We start from the raw sequence: 19,346 nt of genomic DNA on the forward strand, positions 1-19,346 counted from the left end.
CACAACTGCATATTACCTCACTATCTAAGCCTAGGTCGGTATGACATTCCTAACTACACCACCACTGTCAATGATTCAGCCCTGTTGATGCGGACCGTTAATCATGACCAACAACAAACAATCCCTAACTACACCACCACTGTCAATGATTCAGCCCTGTTGATGCGGACCGTTAATCATGACCAACAACAAACAATCCCTAACTACACCACCACTGTCAATGATTCAGCCCTGTTGATGCGGACCGTTAATCATGACCAACAACAAACAATCCCTAACTACACCACCACCGTCAATGATTCAGCCCTGTTGATGCGGACCGTTAATCATGACCAACAACAAACAATCAATCTGACCTTAGCGAGCTCCCCAGCTAGCATGTTTCCTCCTTATCCACAGCCATTCACTTGCTCGTTCTGCTGCCTGAGACATGTTGCTAACCGCAAGTTTCAGGCTCCGTCCCCGAATGCCCAACTCAGTTAGTAAGGCAATAACGGACTTTGCCACAAAACCACGGCAGCCCACCTCTACAGGCCGCACTCGAGCCCTCCAACCTCGCTGCTCTGCCTCTGCTGCCATTTCAGCGTACCTAGCTTTCTTGCGCTCATAAGCCTCCTCAACTCGATCTTCCCACGGGACTGTGAGTTCGATAAAATAAACTCTCTTCTCTACCTCAGACCACAGTAACAAGTCCGGACGTAGCCGGGTGCTAACTATATATGCTGGGATGACTAGCTGTTCATTCAAGTCAACCCTCATTTCCCAGGCTCCACCTACACTTAGCTGCCCTAACTTGTGCCTGACCTTAATTGGTCTAATCTTTTCTCCCTCACGTACAAATTTGATCTGTCTAGTCTCTTTGCTAGCAACTAGAGAATTTACTTCTAGCCGCTTTTCCTCAACTGCAGCTGCCAAACATTTCAACACCTGGTTGTGACGCCAGGTGTATCGCCCCTGGGAGAGACTGACCTTACACCCTGACAGTATATGCCTCAATGTACATACACTAGAACACAACGGGCAGGCACCATCCTCGCCCAACCACTGATTTAAGTTCTGGGGAGATGGCAGCACATCATAAGTAGCCCCTAGAATAAATCTAATTCTGCTGGCCTCCATGCTCCACAACTCTCTCCACTTCAACTTTCTCTTCTCTACACTCTCCCAGTTCACCCACTGTCCTTGCTTTGCCTGCGACACTGCCTTAGTACATCTTACTGCCTCCTCTTGCCTATGTACTTCTTCAACTACCATCTTCCTCTTTTCTATTACTGATGCCTTGTTCCACACAGGTTTCCCTATGCACAACCCTAAGCCTCCACGCCCATGCTGCACCTGACCTATGATATCCCTGTGTCTAAGAGCTGACTGTGCTTGCTGTACTGCCTCCTTTGGGTTCCACTTCCTCCCTGTTTTAACTGTGGGCGCTACACTCCTAACCACTGGATCCTTTGACTGAGTCAGAGTCATTTCCAGTCTAACCTTAGCACACTTGAACTCCTCTGTCAGGCTAGATAATGGCAATTCCAATATGCCTTTCCCATATAAGGCTACACTGCTTAGGCAGCGTGGGACTCCGAGCCATTTTCTAATGAATGAGTTAATCATCCTTTCTAGCTTTTCTACCTTTGAAAGGGGAACCTCATACACTGTCAGTGGCCACATCAACCGAGGCAACAATCCAAACTGCAAACACCACAACTTTAACTTTCCTGGGAGCCCTGACTTGTCTATACTTGAAATACCTTGAATCATTTCCTGCCTCACCTCCTCAAACTGTCCCTTATCACTGAGACTTGCATCATACCATCTTCCCAAACTCTTGACTGGTTTCTCTAACACTGTAGGCACCACCTCATCATTTATAACAAACTTCTTACCTACTACCCTCCCTTTAATGATTGAAATACTCCTGGACTTACTTGGCTTCACTTTCATTCTAGCCCACTGCAGATTACTATTTAACTTATCCAACAATCTGCTAGTACATGGAGCGGTTGACGTCATAGTCGTCATGTCATCCATGTATGCCCTAATTGGAGGGAGCCGCAGCCCTCCCTGCAGCCTTTCTCCACCCACTACCCATTTTGAAGCCCTAATAATGATCTCCATTGCCATGGTAAAAGCTAAAGGGGAAATTGTACACCCTGCCATAATGCCTATCTCCAGCTGCTGCCAAGCTGTAGTGTACTCTGCTGTGGTAAAGCAGAGTTGAATATCTAAGAAGTAGGCTTTAACTAAGCTCTTTATACTACCTGGCACTCTAAAGAAATCAAAGGCCTCCCATAACAGACTATGCGGCACTGACCCGAAAGCATTAGCCAGGTCCAAGAATACTACATGCAGGTCTCTCTTCTCACGCCTAGCTGACTGGATTTGGTGCCAGATCATGCTGGTGTGCTCTAAGCACCCGGAGAAGCCGGGAATTCCAGCCTTTTGCACCGAAGTATCTATTAGCCTATTCTTTTCTAGATAACTAGACAGCCTCTGTGCCACAACACTAAAGAAAACCTTCCCTTCAACATTAAGTAGACTGATAGGTCTAAACTGACTTATCTCTAACGAGTCCCTTTCTTTAGGAATGAAGATTCCCCCTGCTCTACGCCACGCCTTAGGAATAACCTGCTTCTTCCAGACTACCTTCATCAGCTTCCATAGAAACTGCAACACATCTGGAGCACTCTTATACAGCCGGTAGGGGACTCCATTAGGACCCGGGGCTGAAGAGGCCCTAGCACGTCTCACTACTTCTTGAACTTCTTTCCACCTTGGTGGGCTATCATCACACTGGCTCTCTATTTCACCAATAGGTGGAATATCAGCTGGGACTGTCATCTCTCTAAACCTTTCCCTATCTTTGTGAACCTCCTCCAAATATTCCTCAAGCTTCTGCTTAGGTACCATAAGGCTACCATTCTTTTCCTTACTAAACAATGACTTCACAAATCTAAATGGATCCTTATAGAATGCTATTCTAGCTCTCTCTTTCTTTTTCCTATTTTTCCTAATGCTCTCTGCTCTTCTTAAAACTGCCAACCGATCCCTCACATCTGACTGCAAGCAATCAATGCCTTCCTTCTCAACCTCTGTAGCTTTTCTCCACTGCCTCTTAAGCAGTCTTCTCTCCTGGATAAGTCTATCTATCTCTTGTTGGCGCCTAGATTTAACTACCTCACCCTCTAGTTTCTTCCTTTTCTCAAAGACGCCAAACCTTTCCTTACCATAATCATAAATACAATCTCCCATTTTCTCCAACTTACTCTCAGCAGTTCCTTTAAGCTTCTCTAACATCCTAACCAAATCACTATTGATATCTTCCCACTTCCTACTTTCCGCTGCACCTGGCCACTTAACTCTAGGCTTCTGACCGCTAATCTTCTCCCTTTTTGGCTGGCTGGCCTCTCTGCTTTCCTCGGTGCTAGGACCTGCCTCAACATCAGGGGTGCTGATGTCCTGCGAGCTGTGGGTTACTTCCTGTCGCTGGACTTCACCCGACTGACTTGATAAACTTCTTAAGAAATAATTATCAATGCGGGGTCCCTGTGTTCCCTCTACCAAGCACCTCTTCCTGCCTTGATGGATTCTAAGGCCCCTCAAAGTTGTTACCTTCTGCCAGCCACACAAGCAAACCTGACGCTTCTTTCCATCTACATCTGAACTAGTGGCTTCCACTGACATGTTTTCCCTACTCATAGTCAAGTCCGTTCCAGAGTCAATAACCGTGTCAACCATAGGTGAGTCATCTTCCGCCCCCGCTCTCGCAGACTCTAGGGGTGTTTTTTCATAATTCTGTTTCGTAGCAAGTTTGGGTGTAACCAATGGCCTATTGGCCTTGGCTACTGCCACAATGAGCAGCTAACCCATTGCAGCCCCGATGGGGTCTAATCCCTCCTGTCAGCTGTCTTTCCATGCTGTCACTAGGTCTTTCCCTAGTTGTCAGCTGCACTATTCACAACAGTCACTAGCCTAAGCTAGCTTTAGTATTAATTAATACACAGGACAAGATGTTACTATCCCTTGTGCCAAAATCCGAGGAAAAACACATTTAGAAGCTCAATCCAGAATAAAACAAGCTAACAGGCTAACAAACTAATAAACAAGACACAAATCACCAGTTACCTACCCTAGCCAACAGCAGTATGAAGCATGTCATTGGGGTTTTCAAGTGGGCACCTTCCTTCACCGACGTTTCGTTAAGTTAGGCCCACGACACCTCAAGAAGGCTTAACGGTGTAATCCAGCGTCCTGGAAACACCCCCCTCCATGCTACCACCGCACAACTGATAAAGGGAACTTGCTCAACTCACAAATTTCACACATCATAGGCTACATAATACACACACTGTCAGTGATCACTATGAGGCAAACAAAATATGAACAATAATCAATTATATTTTCATTAAAGCTTCATGTTTATTTTCCTTTAAAAGACCCTAGCAATCTTCAAATAACTTACATAGCTTCAAAGGAGTTTACTCTTTAGAGTTTACTCTCTTTTTGATCCTGACCTTGACATATCAAGGTCACGATCAAAAAGAGAGTAAACTCTACTCTGAAAATAAACATGTGTAGTGGTCCACTACATCCCGATTGCTTATTTAAATTATTATTATTATTTATTATTATAACGTTTTGTTGTGATGCTTTTAAATGTCCATTTTATTCTCTTCTTTTATTCTTTTGTTTTCTTGTCAACCATTTTATGTGAAGCACTTTGAATTGCCTCTGTGTATGAAATGTGCTTTACAAACTTGACTTGACTTGACTTGACTTATTTATAGTTCCCTCAACTACATGATTTCCATGTCTGTGACGAAATACGCAAGCCACAGATAATGTAGGTTTTTTGTACAAAGATTATAACTCATTGAACCTAAAAAATAAAAAAAATAAACATCACATGCTTAGACAAGGGAAACTTGAATGAGAGTGGGAACTGACATTGTTCTATCGAAACCAAGACTTTGCGGAGGTGTGAGAAAGAGTGAGTGAGGGGGGGTAAACCAGAAATCCAGTTTACCCAACTTTTTACTTGCAGATTAGAGTTTTCTCATGTTTTTGGGGCCTGACATTAATCTATATGATGTAAAGTCATTGTATACATCAGAGTAAATAGCATCAAACTGATGTAAGCTATACAAGTCGGTGTGATAGGCTATAGGAAAAAAGCAGAATCTGAAAAAATTACTTAATTTCTGTGGTGATCACCAAGCAAAGGTCATAATTTACAAACCTTGGCTTTCTCCTTACATCACTGGGGGCAGGGGATGTGAACAGTGAGAGAAAGACAGAGGGAAATGCCGAGACAGAGAACAGGGTGCAGTGGAGCGGAAGACAGAAGAGAGAAGGGACTGAGGATGGGGAAATGAGATCATTTGAACAGTTTCACTCCAAAATATGACATGTGTATCAAATACATGATACATGTGTCTCTCACTGTCTTTCAGTGAGAGACACATGTATCAAATACATGATACGTGTGTCTCTCACTGTCTTTCAGTGAGAGACAGGCAGAGAAGGGGGATTGAGAAAGATTCAGTGGCATCCCCAATTATGAAAAAAGTACCCAAAATATGCCCATGACACACCATATTACAATGTGTGCCTTCACCTCCACTCACTTCCTGGTGGTGTTCTCTGCCACACAGAGGCTGGCTCAGTGCTGACGTCACTCAGGGTGTGTTGGCAGAGTCCTCCTGGGACTCCGCCTCCTCAGAGCGGTGTGAGACATGCTATGCCAAGCTAAGCTAAACTACAATGTGTTTTGATGTGTCCCATGAAGACCAAATGTGTGATATTACGGCAGATGCAAATACACGGTGGACAAGAGCCAAAATAAATGAACCCAGAGGGAATGTGTGTGAGAGCCATTAATGCTTTAATTGAGTTGTTTGCTGCACCACACCTCAGCCCAGCATGCACCCCACACCTGCTGTGAACTTGCTCGAGTTTAATAAAAGGACATTTACATCAAATTAACTGCTATCAAATGAGGATACGTTGCTAAACGTGTGATGCCAGTTAGGACTGTCTGGCTCTAAACACAATAATTACAAGAGTGTAATTTACCTCACACACACACACACACACACACACACACACACACACACACACACACACACGTGTGTTCAAACTTATATATATATCAAATAAAGTTGATGAATGCACTCAACACTGTGAGGATGCTCTGAGGGAGAGACAGTGATGATGTGGAAGAGGAGGGCTGAACTTTGACCACTGTTTTTTTAACACGTCAGATAACAAAAACAAACGGGGTCATCCCTATGTTCCCCGGGTCCTATGTTCCCCGGGTCCTATGTTCCCCGCTTTTCCCAAATAGGGTCCTATGTTCCCCGCTATGTTCCCTGGGAGAGGTTAGGTTTTGGGTTAGGGTCTGGGGGAGGTTAGGTTTAGGCGTGGGGGGTGGGAGAGGTTAGGTTTTGGGTTAGGGTCTGGGGGAGGTTAGGTTTAGGGTTAGTGAAAAACGGGGAATATAGAACCCGGGGAACATAGAACCCGGGGAACATAGACATGATCCCAAACAAACCAATGCTGCTTTGAGGACAGATTTCGAATGGGATCTAAAGGTCCCATCTTTTAAACAATATTTCCTTGCTTCTTTGATTATAAAGGACTTCGGCGTCAAGGCCGGCACCGTAACTACATATGAGGACACCGAGGTCCGGACCTTGGTAATTATTTGCTGTCAAAAAAGTATGTAATATGGCAATATGGCAATATGGGGTGTCCTAAAAGTACCAGTGAATTTGTTGCATTTGTTGTTGACACGTACATTCATTCATTTCTTCACTGTGTTTTTCAAAGATACTTCCTCAAACACACCAGGGTTCAGGGTTAGGGTTAGGGTTAGGCTCCAGTCAGGCTACTTCAGCACAAGAGGCCACATTACATTTCTCCCATTCACAGAATAGGAGGAAGACATTTCAGCCGTTGGGAATTGGATCTAGATCAATCTTCATTCATTGAACGCGGTCTGTGTAGCGGTTAAAAAGGGAGTGTTTGCTTCATTTCTGGCATCCAACTGTATTTGTTCATGAGATAGAGACACGTCCAAGTAGCTTTGATCTGTTTTGGCAAATAAAGAAGCAGCTTTAGTTACAGCCCCACCTGCTATACGAGGGATCAGCCGAGCAGCATTTTGGTAAACACACTGCGTTTCCGGGGGGAAACGGCAATGGGACCCTATGGAGCCAGCCTTGAGTGCTCACTCTAGCCCCGGCTGTGCGGTGTTCATTATACAAACTGCGACAGTTCACATAACTTTAACACGACATGCATATATTATACATCAAACTCTTGAGCTACTTCTGCTCTCACTCAGAATGTCAAAATATAAGCGATGTCATGTATAGTTTTTGAGATATTAACGTTTGTTTGGCACAACTCATACGAGTTAACTGCTGCGGGCTTCTGCACAGAAGAGAAGACACATTACGGAAAAAATGAAACACGAAACATTCCTTCAAATATTATTTATTTTTCTTACAAGGACTTGGGATGAGGGATAAATAAATCTGAAAAAAGGAAAATCTGTGGTTACATTGAAAGTTGCTTTCTTTCTTTGGATAACTGGGACATAACCTACGACTTGATAGTGACAGAGCAGTGATAACAGCATGTGGGGCTACTTCACACTGTTTCTCTTCTAATATCAGTCTGTAGGAGAGTGAGCAGTATAGTGGCAGTAGAGTAATATCAGTCTGTAGGAGAGTGAGCAGTATAGTGGCAGTAGAGTAATATCAGTCTGTAGGAGAGTGAGCAGTATAGTGGCAGTAGAGTAATAATGTACATAATGTACAAGACAATGGGCAACATTCTCCACAGCTTTACATTACAGAGGGGTGTCTGAATGCTAGTGGTCATCTGGGCTCTTTACACTGGTTATTATTTTTGCACCATATCATCAATAACACTTATTCTAACATAATAATACAACATCAGCTATCAATAAGAAAGTTTAGGAATATAAACTTGATGAATAACTTTGTTTAAATTAATACTTTCCCTGTGATACTGGTGTAAAACCTATTGTTATATAATGACAGGTGAGCTAGGTTTTTGTGCTTCGTGTGTGTGTGTGTGTGTGTGTGTGTGTGTGTGTGTGTGTGTGTGTGTGTGTGTGTGTGTGTGTGTGTGTGTGTGTGTGTGTGTGTGTGTGTGTGTGTGTGCACGTGTGTGTGTGTCAGACTGAAGGTGGTATGAACACACTCCTGCAGTAGTGTTAATTTCAGCCAGGGATGTTCTGCGTTGGCAGTCACAGTATTCTGGTGCCATCTTGGACCCAAATCCTCGGCTCTGGATCACAACGGTGCTGTGAGCTCTAAGCCCAAATCTGCATGAGAGATGAAGAGAGCAGACAGCGTGAAGCAGGAGAATCAGGAGGATGAAGAGAGCAGACAGAGTGAAGCAGGAGAATCAGGAGGATGAAGAGAGCAGACAGAGTGAAGCAGGAGAATCAGGAGGATGAAAACGGAAGCTACAATGTTGTATGCTACAAGGATCTTTCATTTGGTGTTGATTTTAGCAGCCCCTATGACCAGCGGGGTCAGCAGAGCTGCGACAGGCTGGCCAGGGCTTCTCCAAGCCTACATGAACATCAAGCCTCCCCCGCTATTTTATTTACTGCAGTTGGTTTCTTTTATTTTAGAATTTACTATGTAATCATTTGTTCTGATGTGTTTTTGTTGTTTGATTGAAGTTTTTTTTTTTAACATAACCCCCCCATTTTATATGCTTTTGATTCATTCACTGGCCAGAACAAAAAGTTTCACAGGCACGTCATCAGTATTACATTTAGACGGTTTCATAACAAGCTGTTAAAAGTTCCTTGTAGCTGCTTTCAGCGCGAGTTAGCTTAGCACCTACACCTGTAGGCTAACAGTCACAAATGCCTAGATCCTCTGTTTTGGGAACATTATTTGGTTGCAATTACATGTTGGTCCACTGTGTGGCGCTCCTTGTTTTTGTATGCCTCCATGCAAGATGCAAGTCAGACTCTTCCCTGTACAAACTTGGTGTGTGTGAATTAGCGTTACTCTATATCGAGCTTCTACATGTGTGTAGAGAATTAGTGCCGTAGAGACCAGGCTTAATATGGTCGACAAGTTACAACGAATAAACAGTCTGTGTGCAATCCCACAACTGCCATGGTTTGAGTGAGTCTGTCATGTTAGCTGGCTATGCAGGAGGCTAACAGAAACTACACAACACCACCAAACTTGTTACACACCTCAACAAAATCCTGTGGACTCTGTCTATACATCCAATCACAGGAGAGTAGCCTAACCTACTCTGTCTATACATCCAATCACAGGAGAGTAGCCTAACCTACTCTGTCTATACATCCAATCACAGGAGAGTAGCCTAACCTAACTTACTGCGGAGCAATTATCAGACCATTCTCTAAGCATATTCTAATTTATCCTTAATATTGATGTAATTTAACCAAACATCTCATCGGCCTATTTTGAGCAAAAAATGTGTTAAACTTCTGTATAACTCCAACAGTATACAGTACATGTTCATCAAAAGCTCAATTTTAATCTCAAAATCAATTTAGTAAATCCAGCATTGGTTGCACAAACAAACCTCTTAATTTTAAGAGTGAAACCGTTTTTCACTGGCATTTAATGATATACAGTGTATATATTTATTTCTTATATACCCAAGGAGGAGGCCATCATATCAGAACATGTTTTTGCTTGTGGTCAAGATGGATCGACACTGATTGACACTGCATATTTGGACTGTGTGTCAGTCTTATCTGTCTTATCTGTCAGTGCTTATCTACATCTATTGTGTATAGAATGAATAGCCCGGGCAAGCTGAAGCCGTCTTATCTAATCCAAACCCTGCTCACCCGTAGGGTGTTGTCCCAGGAGGCCGAGCAGAGCGCCGTGCCATCAGGGGACACTCTGACGGTGCTGACGCGGTTCTCATGGCCAAACAGGATGGAGACGCGAGTCCCCTTCAACACGTCCCATACGTTTATGGTGTAGTCATTGTAGCCGCCGAAAAGCAGCCGCCCTGGAGGTAGGAGAAAAGCAAGAGAGAGGAATCATGAGAGGAGAGGAGGGGAATATTGGAATAAAGGAACGCAGGGACAAAGGAGTGGTTGATATTGTAGGATACTGTCCAAGCTAAACATGTTCTCAGTGTCTTGAAGAATCCTTGGACCTCTACTGCTGCGGACAGACAGGAGGCAGGAAGCGCCGCGCAGCGCATTTCCCTCTCTCTCTCTCTCTGTTGTGCAGGATGACCACCTGAAAGCACACTTCAGATGGCAACGTCACTCCCACCTCTCTCTCTTTCTTTCCCCCTCCCTCCCTCTCTCTCAAGTGATGTGTGAATTGACTCAAACCCCCAGCTCGTATAGACCAAATCACCGTGACGTCACCATGTAAACAAATTTACTTCCGGGTACCACTTGGGGAAGGCGGCAGGTTTAAATGTGCGTGTTGTCATATAAATGCTGTCAAACCCTCTCGTTGTTTTCGGCCGACTACTTTCAATTTAAATGGTTAAACGGTTGGTAAACATGCTTGTCCGACGTATCTAGCCTTTCTTCTGTGTTTGTTTTATGTAGTGTTAGCTAGCTAATAACGTTTGTTTGTCTGTCAAACTCGCTGTTTTTTTGCAGACTTGTTAACGTTACAGACAGAGCTACCGACGCCACGTTAATTTAATTTAGCTTCAAGTCTACTCTGGTCTGGTCCAACAGGTAAATTAGCTAGTCTGGTCTCCACTAACGTTAGTGAAAGTGTTGTTATGAATGATATTAAACAACACAACACGGACAAACCATTTTTGTCTTCTTTGTCTGTTTTTGTCTTCAACACGTCAGTTTGTGCCGTCCACCGCCATTATAATGTGTGGACCCAGGGGTACCCGGAAGTAAATGTAAACATCCCGAAACATCCCCGCTGATTTGGTCTATTGCCACCTCTTTTTCTCTGTGTGTGTGTGTGTGTGTGTGTGTGTGTGTGCCTACTGTACGTGCGTGCATGTTTGGTATGATCTGCTCTGTTCAGCTTGACAGAAAGTAGAACAGACGGCAAACAGAAGTGCAGCAGAGCACGAGTGTGCTCCGCGGCGCAGTGGGGACGGTCAGATCAGTTAACATGGGCACTGAATCAAAAGGGCGCTCAAAAGTCGCTCATCCCGATCTCGACTCTTCTCGTCCCTGGCACCCCAATGGTGGAACGAGCTTCCACCTTCGGTCAGGACTGCTGAATCACTGCCGAACTTTCAGAAAAGAATAAAGACACACCTTTTCAGGCTCCATCTGGGCCCTTCTTGATCTAACTTCTTTCTCTCTAAACTCTAAACTAAACTCGTACCACTGTTCCTTCAGGATTTGTAGTTGTCATAGACTGTGCTCCATAGTCGATTGCTCTATTGCTGACAAAAAGTAAAGTGTGTTATTGTAAGTCGCTTTGGATAAAAGCGTCTGCCAAATGACGTAATGTAATGTATGTAATGAATGAAAACTGGCTGCGCACTACGGTTGCTTCCGCAAAGTTCATTAATTTCTGATAATGGACACCTCGAAGTGCATTAACCCGCTTATACCATGGTCACTTGCCAAAGAAACAAAACAAGACCATTTTCATTTATATTTTCATGCATTTTGCAATCAAAATGTTGTTTTCATAACCTTGAATATGAGTTGAGAACCGGCGAGACAAAATAGTCGCCTCGGCTGCTCAAGATTAGGCTATCATTGGATAAAATGGCCCCTTACTGCCTGCTGCACCTGGCACAATTCTAGAGTCAAGCTAACTAATAATTTCGCCAGTCGTAGCCTATGTAACAACATACAAAATAAAACGGCAATGTCTAAGAATGCAACGCCATGTAACTGGGTCGTTTAAACTCGCATTCCAGGGAACTACGTTAACGTCTGCGGATCTTATAAGACGTAAACGGCGCAAGGCTGGAGTAGACTGAATACCATCTAAGCTTTCAGTATGTTGGAGTCCAGGTATGTTTTGTACAAGGACGTCTCTCAGTGTGTTGCTGTTAACTCCCCATTTCGTTGTTTTCTTTTTGTTGATCTCGTCTTTTTCCTCTTGATTTCTATCGGTGATAGAGGGAGGGCGCGCTCTCCCAGAGCGCCTGGCTGCTGCTTGCTGCAAGTTGTAAACAGGGGGTTTGACAGTTGACAGCTGAGAGCCCGGCTTCTGTCAGCTGACCAGAACGAAAATCTGATTTATAAATAGCCGTTATTTTAATAAACTGAGCACTCAGGGGTAATCTAAATAGTTACTTTGACTGACTCAGTTTTTTTTTCTAAACTTATAAAAGTGCCATATTAAGCGTTAATGGTGGTATAGAGCTCAAACGGCTCTGTCGTGATCCTGGCGCATTGATATGAACGGTGAACAGACCATTTAGCTAGGTGTACATTATCACTGTACATTATCACAAATTAATGGACACCTTGCAGCCAATCAGAATCGAGTATTCACCCAGACCATGGTGTAAAGGTATATTATAGGTAGTTGCAGCCAGGTTGGAAATTGCATGAAATATAATTTTCATGCAACTCAACAGTTACACGAAGCAATAAAAAAATAAGCAGTCTCATACAACAGGATAGATTATTTCACAAACATTTGCTAGCTAGAGGTAATTCTTCCATCCGTTGTATTGTTTTCTCACTAGATTAGGTTATAGTGGGACGTGTCATTCCAAATACATTTGTATCCTCATAGCTTATCTTATTTTTAGTAGTGGGACTCGATTAAAAAAATTAATTGAATTAATTAGAGGCTTTGTAATGAATTAATCTAAATTAATCACATTTTAATCGCATATCAATATTTGACACAAGAAGCAACATTTTTCAATTTAAATGGATTTTGGTATGAGTGAATCAGTGAATAGGTAGTAGTAGTACTTTATTTGGCACATAGCAGTCAGTAGACTGAATTAATGACCAATTTACAGATTAAAAAGCAAACATGAGCACAGGTTAAAATGTACAATCGGAACTTTCAGTCATAAACAAAAGGAGACCAGACCAACAGGGCATGTTATGGGGTATGGAGGAGGTTCAGGAGTCTAGTAAGGTATGGTATGGGAGAGTTCTGATGGCGACGTGTTTTTTCTGAGGGGATTGTTCAGTTAGAACAGACAATACATATTGCTGTATTTGTACTTATCAGATGTGAATTTACTAATCTTGGCTCTGAACCCCGTCATCTGGTTGAGGGTTGGTGAAACGCTTGCTCGTATTAGGACTAACGTTAGCATGATCAGCGGCTAAATTAACGTTTGTAGCTCTGGCTTCCACGCTAGCTGCAACATGTTTAGCATTGAGGTGATAACGGAGGCTTGAAGTGCTGATATGCAAATGTTTTTCGTTACAACGCACTTCCCACATGTGGGGCTTTGTTGTCTGATGTTGTGCAGCGGTATGATTGGTATGCCTGGAATTCGTCCACTGAGAAACGTTACGTGGTCTCTGTAGTGCAAAAAAAAAATTAGTAAAAAAAAATAACACGTTATTTTTTCTGTAATTAATTAATCGAAATGAAGGTGTTAAAAGTCCCAGCCCTACTTATTTTGTATCATTTTCTTGCTGAATATCAATTTGGACGTGTTGTATCACTTCTCTGCTGGCTGGCTACTTTGTTTCATTATGGCTGTCTATACAAGGACTATCAGTGATATTAAAAAAATGCTGGAGGAAAAAACACTACCTAAAAAGGAAATGTGTAGGTGAAGGACTGGCCTCTCAAAAGATCATTTCACACTATCCAAGGAGCTTGATCCAATGAAAAGGAAAATAAACAGTCTGTTAGCCACAATATTTGTTTGTTGACATGGCTCAGCTGTTTGACATCATCATCTGACACATTATCAGCATTTTGATTGGCTGTTGCTTAAAACTAGTTTCACAAAGTTGAGTTTCACAATTGTCGGTAAAGCCAGCCTTATATTAGAGCAGTGTGATTTATCCGAATAAAAAGTTCCGCATTTTCTGGGCCCTCGGTCAAGTCAAAATTATTGACTTGACACCATACATTTGATACGTTTGCTTCACAAACATCTTACCGCTCAGAGAGAAGTCCACACTGGAACAACCGAAGATGATGCTGTCCTTCTGGTAGACGGCCACCTCACGGTCTGCCCGCAGGTCAAACAAACGGCACTGAGACACACACACACAAAACACACACACACACACACACACAAAACACACACACACACACACACAAAACACACGCACACACACACACACACACACACACACACACACACACACACACACACACACACACACACACACACACACACACACACACAAAACACACACACACACACACACACAAAACACACACTCACACACCAATATGCACGCACAGAAATATGACACGGTCTGGTGAAAGGAGTAACAAGTAGGCAACTATGAAATTGCACAAATCAAGATAAATGGTTAAAAGTTTTTGCAAGAAAAAAGTTATTTCCCCCCTCCATATTACGCAAGTTTAGATGTTGAAGAATCCACTCAATATAGAGCGCTCCGCCGTTTTTGTGCACCGGCTCCCAGCACTCCCAGCTGAGAATAATTTAACTTTTCAGAAAGACGCTGGCGTCGGGTGCTCCTTTTCTGGCAACTAATCATATGGAGAAACTATCGCAACAGAGACAGAAAGGCTCAATTGTGGGAGCAGATTGGCTGCTGTTCACAGCTAACGTTAGCTCCAGCATGCATCGGTTTCCGTTTCCCCACGGCTTCTTCTACTCTTTTTTCTCATCTTTCTCTAATCCGGAGAGCATTGTCACCACCTAATGGGTCCGTAAAATAGCTTATACACCTTCAAAATCCCCCATATTTTTACAGGAGATGCATCAGACTTTGATCCACGTCCCACCGTCAAAAAACGCAATTGACGTCTTTAGACGTCAATGGCAGCCAATGAGTTAAATGACATTTCTACAAACGTATTTCCTTTAAAGTGACAGATCGTGTGTTGACAGAATACCAGTGCAGAACATTTCCAATAACAACGTGGCTTGTAAAAAGACTAAAGCCTAGAGTTCAAAAATGAGGGAAGGCTGCGATCGTTGACCCCTGCCACCAAATTACAGTAGCAAAATGAGCGTTCAGCGTGAATCAACAAAATCTTTACTTTTGCACGCAGGCATGAACCTTTGAACAACAATCTAATGATCTCTGTTGATCCACTGGCAACATATTGACCCAACATATTGACTCAGAGCAGCAGACACATGGCCACCGTCAGATAAGCATGCAGCAGCTGGAGGAACAGTATGAATGAGTGACTCACTGTGGCGTCGTCAGAGCCAGAGGCAAACGCATCTCCACTGGGATAGTACCTGAATCAGTCAAAACAAAAACAGGTTTTCTCTGTTATCTGTTCTCTGTTTAGAATTTTATCAATTTAACAATCACATTGTGTGTGTGTGTGTGTGTGTGTGTGTGTGTGTGTGTGTGTGTGTGTGTGTGTGTGTGTGTGTGTGTGTGTGTGTGTGTGTTGCAAAGTTCATTTATTAGCCGGGTTTATAAGCCTCTGGGCCCAAAAGCTGTATTTGATCTCAGTGCACTTATGAAACTAGGCATCTTGCGCGCTATGTCGTGGATAACTCTATATGATGTAAATATATATGTCGAAATAAATAGGACACCTTCTCAGTCGCTGTGAAGATATGCTCGATTCCTATCGTTAGCTCACCCGCCCTGTGGCTCGCATACACAGCTCGGTCACTGCGCGGCCTTGCCTGCTCTATTGGCATGCACAGCTCAACTTCGCATCACTGATGACATCACTGATGATGTCATAGACATTGTATATAATATAGGGGAAAGTGGGCAATCTGTCTCTTGTTAAATTTCTGTCCCACTGAGGATGTCATAGTGATGTCATTAGAGCAATCTCATCTTATCACTGATGATGTCATAGACATTGTGACATCATCATTGATGTCACAATTGCTTGAGTGTGTAACCAAAACCCACAATATCAGCCCCCCCCACAATATCAAGTGCCTATGACATCATCAGTAATGTCATAAGATCATTTTGCTCTTATAAAATCACTATGACATCAGTGGGACAAAAATTGAAACAGAGACAGCTTCTTCTTCGTCTGTGGTGTTTTATGGTAGTTGGCATCCTTTATGTTGCATTACCGCCTCCTGGATTCATCTTCACTGTTTCTCCCCTCCTTAACTCACCCCTTCGTCGAACCTAGCATAGATTGCCCACTTGCCCCTTTTATATATATAAAGATAGACATTGTGACGTCATGAGTGATGTCACAATTTGCCGAGTGTAACCAAAAACCACAATATCATATAAATAGATAGGTAGATAGATAAGTGGCTTATACTATACTGTATACTATATACATACTTAGTTTCATTACGTATTTATTTCCTGGGTCCCCATTAGTAGTATTCTTCCTCTTTGGGTGAAAATCATAAATACCAGTTTTTACATCACAAGATCACGAGAACCGGGCTCACTTTACACAGTTGATGTCAGACTCGTGGGTCTCGAATGACTGGACGTTCTGCCCTGAGCGCATGTCCCACACGTTGGCCTTCTTATCACAGCCCTGATACACACACACACACACACACACACACACACACACACACACACACACACACACACACACACACACACACACACACACACACATTATACTCAGACAGAGACATTAATGCAGCATGGACAGTATAGAAACACACACTCACCCCAGAGACGAAGGTATTTCCCGTCTCAGAGGGGGCGAGGTCCAGGGACAAAACATCAGCTGTGTGACCGTGGAAGCTCTGAAGCAGCTGTCCGCTCTCCACATCCCACAAGGCACATGTGCCATCACCGCTTGATGTCAGGAGCTGACACACACACACGCACGCACGCACGCACGCACGCACGCACGCACGCACGCACGCACGCACGCACACACACACACACACACACACACACACACACACACACACACACACACACACACACACACACACACACACACACACACATGTAACAGAATGAATGAGAGTGAGTCCAGAGTGGTAGAGAGTAAGTTGATTAAGTAATGTCACTTATGTTTATGACCAAGTTAGAGCCCGCTGTCCACCTGGCATTTGAATAAGGGCTCGGTATTGGAAACTACGCAATATTTGGGAATACTGTTATTATGCAAAACTTCAGATAACAACATTGTGCGAGAGGTAGGTACTGTTGCATTGTGATTGGTAACGTACGTGTATGTAGCGTACGGCCAGTTTAGCGCCCTGCAACTCCCTATTGGGGAACTCTTTCGAGACTCAGAATGAAGAATGAATGAGTCTCGCGTCGAGGCTTTTGAAGTCGACGACTTAGTTTATACATACAGGTTGAAACTTTTTACGGAAACATGAACATTTTATAAATACTTCTAAGCATGTCTCTAATTCGGCATACACATACGGTGATTCCCACAGTGAGGTGCTTCTTGGGAGAGCATATGTATGCCAAATTGGAGAGTGGCATCTAACAATTTGTAACTTACGAATATACAATACAAAACATAATTATTATGTTCTGGAGGTATTCAATTTACCGATAGATAGGGTACCGGTTCCGTTCCCGAGCACACTTGTCCCCAAATTGACACCAGTTTCGGAACATTTGACGAGTGTGAACGTTCCGTTCCGTTCTGCGCCCGGGCGCGCAATGGGGAACCGTGACAGGATCCACTTGAAAAGGTGGTCTGGGGAGCGCTTTGGTGTGCCCGGGCACGGAACACTTGCAAGTGTGAAAGCCAACCGTTCCGAAGCACACAGACACACAACACACGGGCAAGGATCTTTGGCTGGTTGAATATGTGCCGCCCTTTGGAAGGGGTCCTTCTGCTATTTCTACAGTAAAAGTGAACAGGCAACAGTTTCTGAAGTAAAGACCTCTGTGCTTCAAGGCCTGTTTCACTGGCATGAAGACAGCTGTGCGTGCCAGGGTGTCCACGCATGTGTCATGTGTTTGTTTTGAGCCAGTGAGATAGAAAGTGTGTGTGTGTGTGTGTGTGTGTGTGTGTGTGTGTGTGTGTGTGTGTGTGTGTGTGTGTGTGTGTGTGTGTGTGTGTGTGTGTGTGTGTGTGTGTGTGTGTGTGTGTCTATGCGTTAAATGTGCCCTCAGGTCAGTGTGCTCCACTCTTTCCTAGATAAAGGCCACTCAGTGTCTATTAATACACCCAGAATGCAGAGCATCACTCTCCCTCCTGCCATCCACCTCACCTCTCTTCTTCCCCCAAGCTCCTCTGTCTCCCTGAGAGGCTACAGACTGTAGCTCCTCTGCATCACTGAGAGGCTACAGACTGTAGCTCCTCTGTCTCACTGAGAGGCTACAGACTGTAGCTCCTCTGTATCACTGAGAGGCTACAGACTGTAGCTCCTCTACATCACTGAGAGGCTACAGACTGTAGCTCCTCTGCATCACTGAGAGGCTACAGACTGTAGCTCCTCTGCATCACTGAGAGGCTACAGACTGTAGCTCCTCTGCATCACTGAGAGGCTACAGACTGTAGCTCCTCTGCCTCACTGAGAGGCTACAGACTGTAGCTCCTCTGCCTCCCAGAGAGGCTACAGACTGTAGCTCCTCTGCATCACTGAGAGGCTACAGACTGTAGCTCCTCTGCATCACTGAGAGGCTACAGCCTGTAGCTCCTCTACATCACTGAGAGGCTACAGACTGTAGCTCCTCTGCATCACTGAGAGGCTACAGACTGTAGCTCCTCTACATCACTGAGAGGCTACAGACTGTAGCTCCTCTGCATCACTGAGAGGCTACAGACTGTAGCTCCTCTGCCTCGCTGAGAGGCTACAGACTGTAGCTCCTCTGCCTCACTGAGAGGCTACAGACTGTAGCTCCTCTACATCACTGAGAGGCTACAGACTGTAGCTCCTCTGCCTCACTGAGAGGCTACAGACTGTAGCTCCTCTACATCACTGAGTGGCTACAGACTGTAGCTCCTCTGTCTCACTGAGAGGCTACAGACTGTAGCTCCTCTGCCTCCCTGAGAGGCTACAGACTGTAGCTCCTCTACATCACTGAGAGGCTACAGACTGTAGCTCCTCTGCCTCGCTGAGAGGCTACAGACTGTAGCTCCTCTGCCTCGCTGAGAGGCTAAAGACTGTAGCTCCTCTGCCTCGCTGAGAGGCAGAGTGTAGTGAATTATTCAAGCTCAATATCGCACTCTATTCCAGTCCTGTCCTCCTTTTTTCTTTAGAAGCCAACAAGAGGCATTTTCTGGAGCTCCCTCTCTATCTCAATTAGCCACTTTCAGACATGAACTCCGGATCAGGTGAGG

At 44.1% G+C, this 19,346-nt stretch overlaps 1 protein-coding gene across 1 annotated transcript in view; it reads right to left on the minus strand.

Annotated features, from left to right (window-relative positions):
- Positions 1 to 8,341: 8,341 nt before the first annotated feature.
- Positions 8,342 to 19,346, minus strand: part of gnb5b (guanine nucleotide binding protein (G protein), beta 5b) — a gene marked incomplete at both ends in the record, with an annotated part of 29,224 nt that continues 18,219 nt past the window's right edge. The window contains 6 exons of the mRNA XM_083653288.1: positions 8,342 to 8,353; positions 9,881 to 10,047; positions 14,083 to 14,179; positions 15,321 to 15,369; positions 16,519 to 16,610; positions 16,753 to 16,896. Coding sequence (XP_083509414.1) covers positions 8,342 to 8,353; positions 9,881 to 10,047; positions 14,083 to 14,179; positions 15,321 to 15,369; positions 16,519 to 16,610; positions 16,753 to 16,896 — 561 coding nt within the window. The remainder of the gene's footprint in view (positions 8,354 to 9,880; positions 10,048 to 14,082; positions 14,180 to 15,320; positions 15,370 to 16,518; positions 16,611 to 16,752; positions 16,897 to 19,346) is intronic.

This window comes from Poromitra crassiceps, assembly GCF_964638095.1.
Source record: "Poromitra crassiceps genome assembly, chromosome: 16".
Taxonomy (NCBI): domain Eukaryota; kingdom Metazoa; phylum Chordata; class Actinopteri; order Beryciformes; family Melamphaidae; genus Poromitra; species Poromitra crassiceps.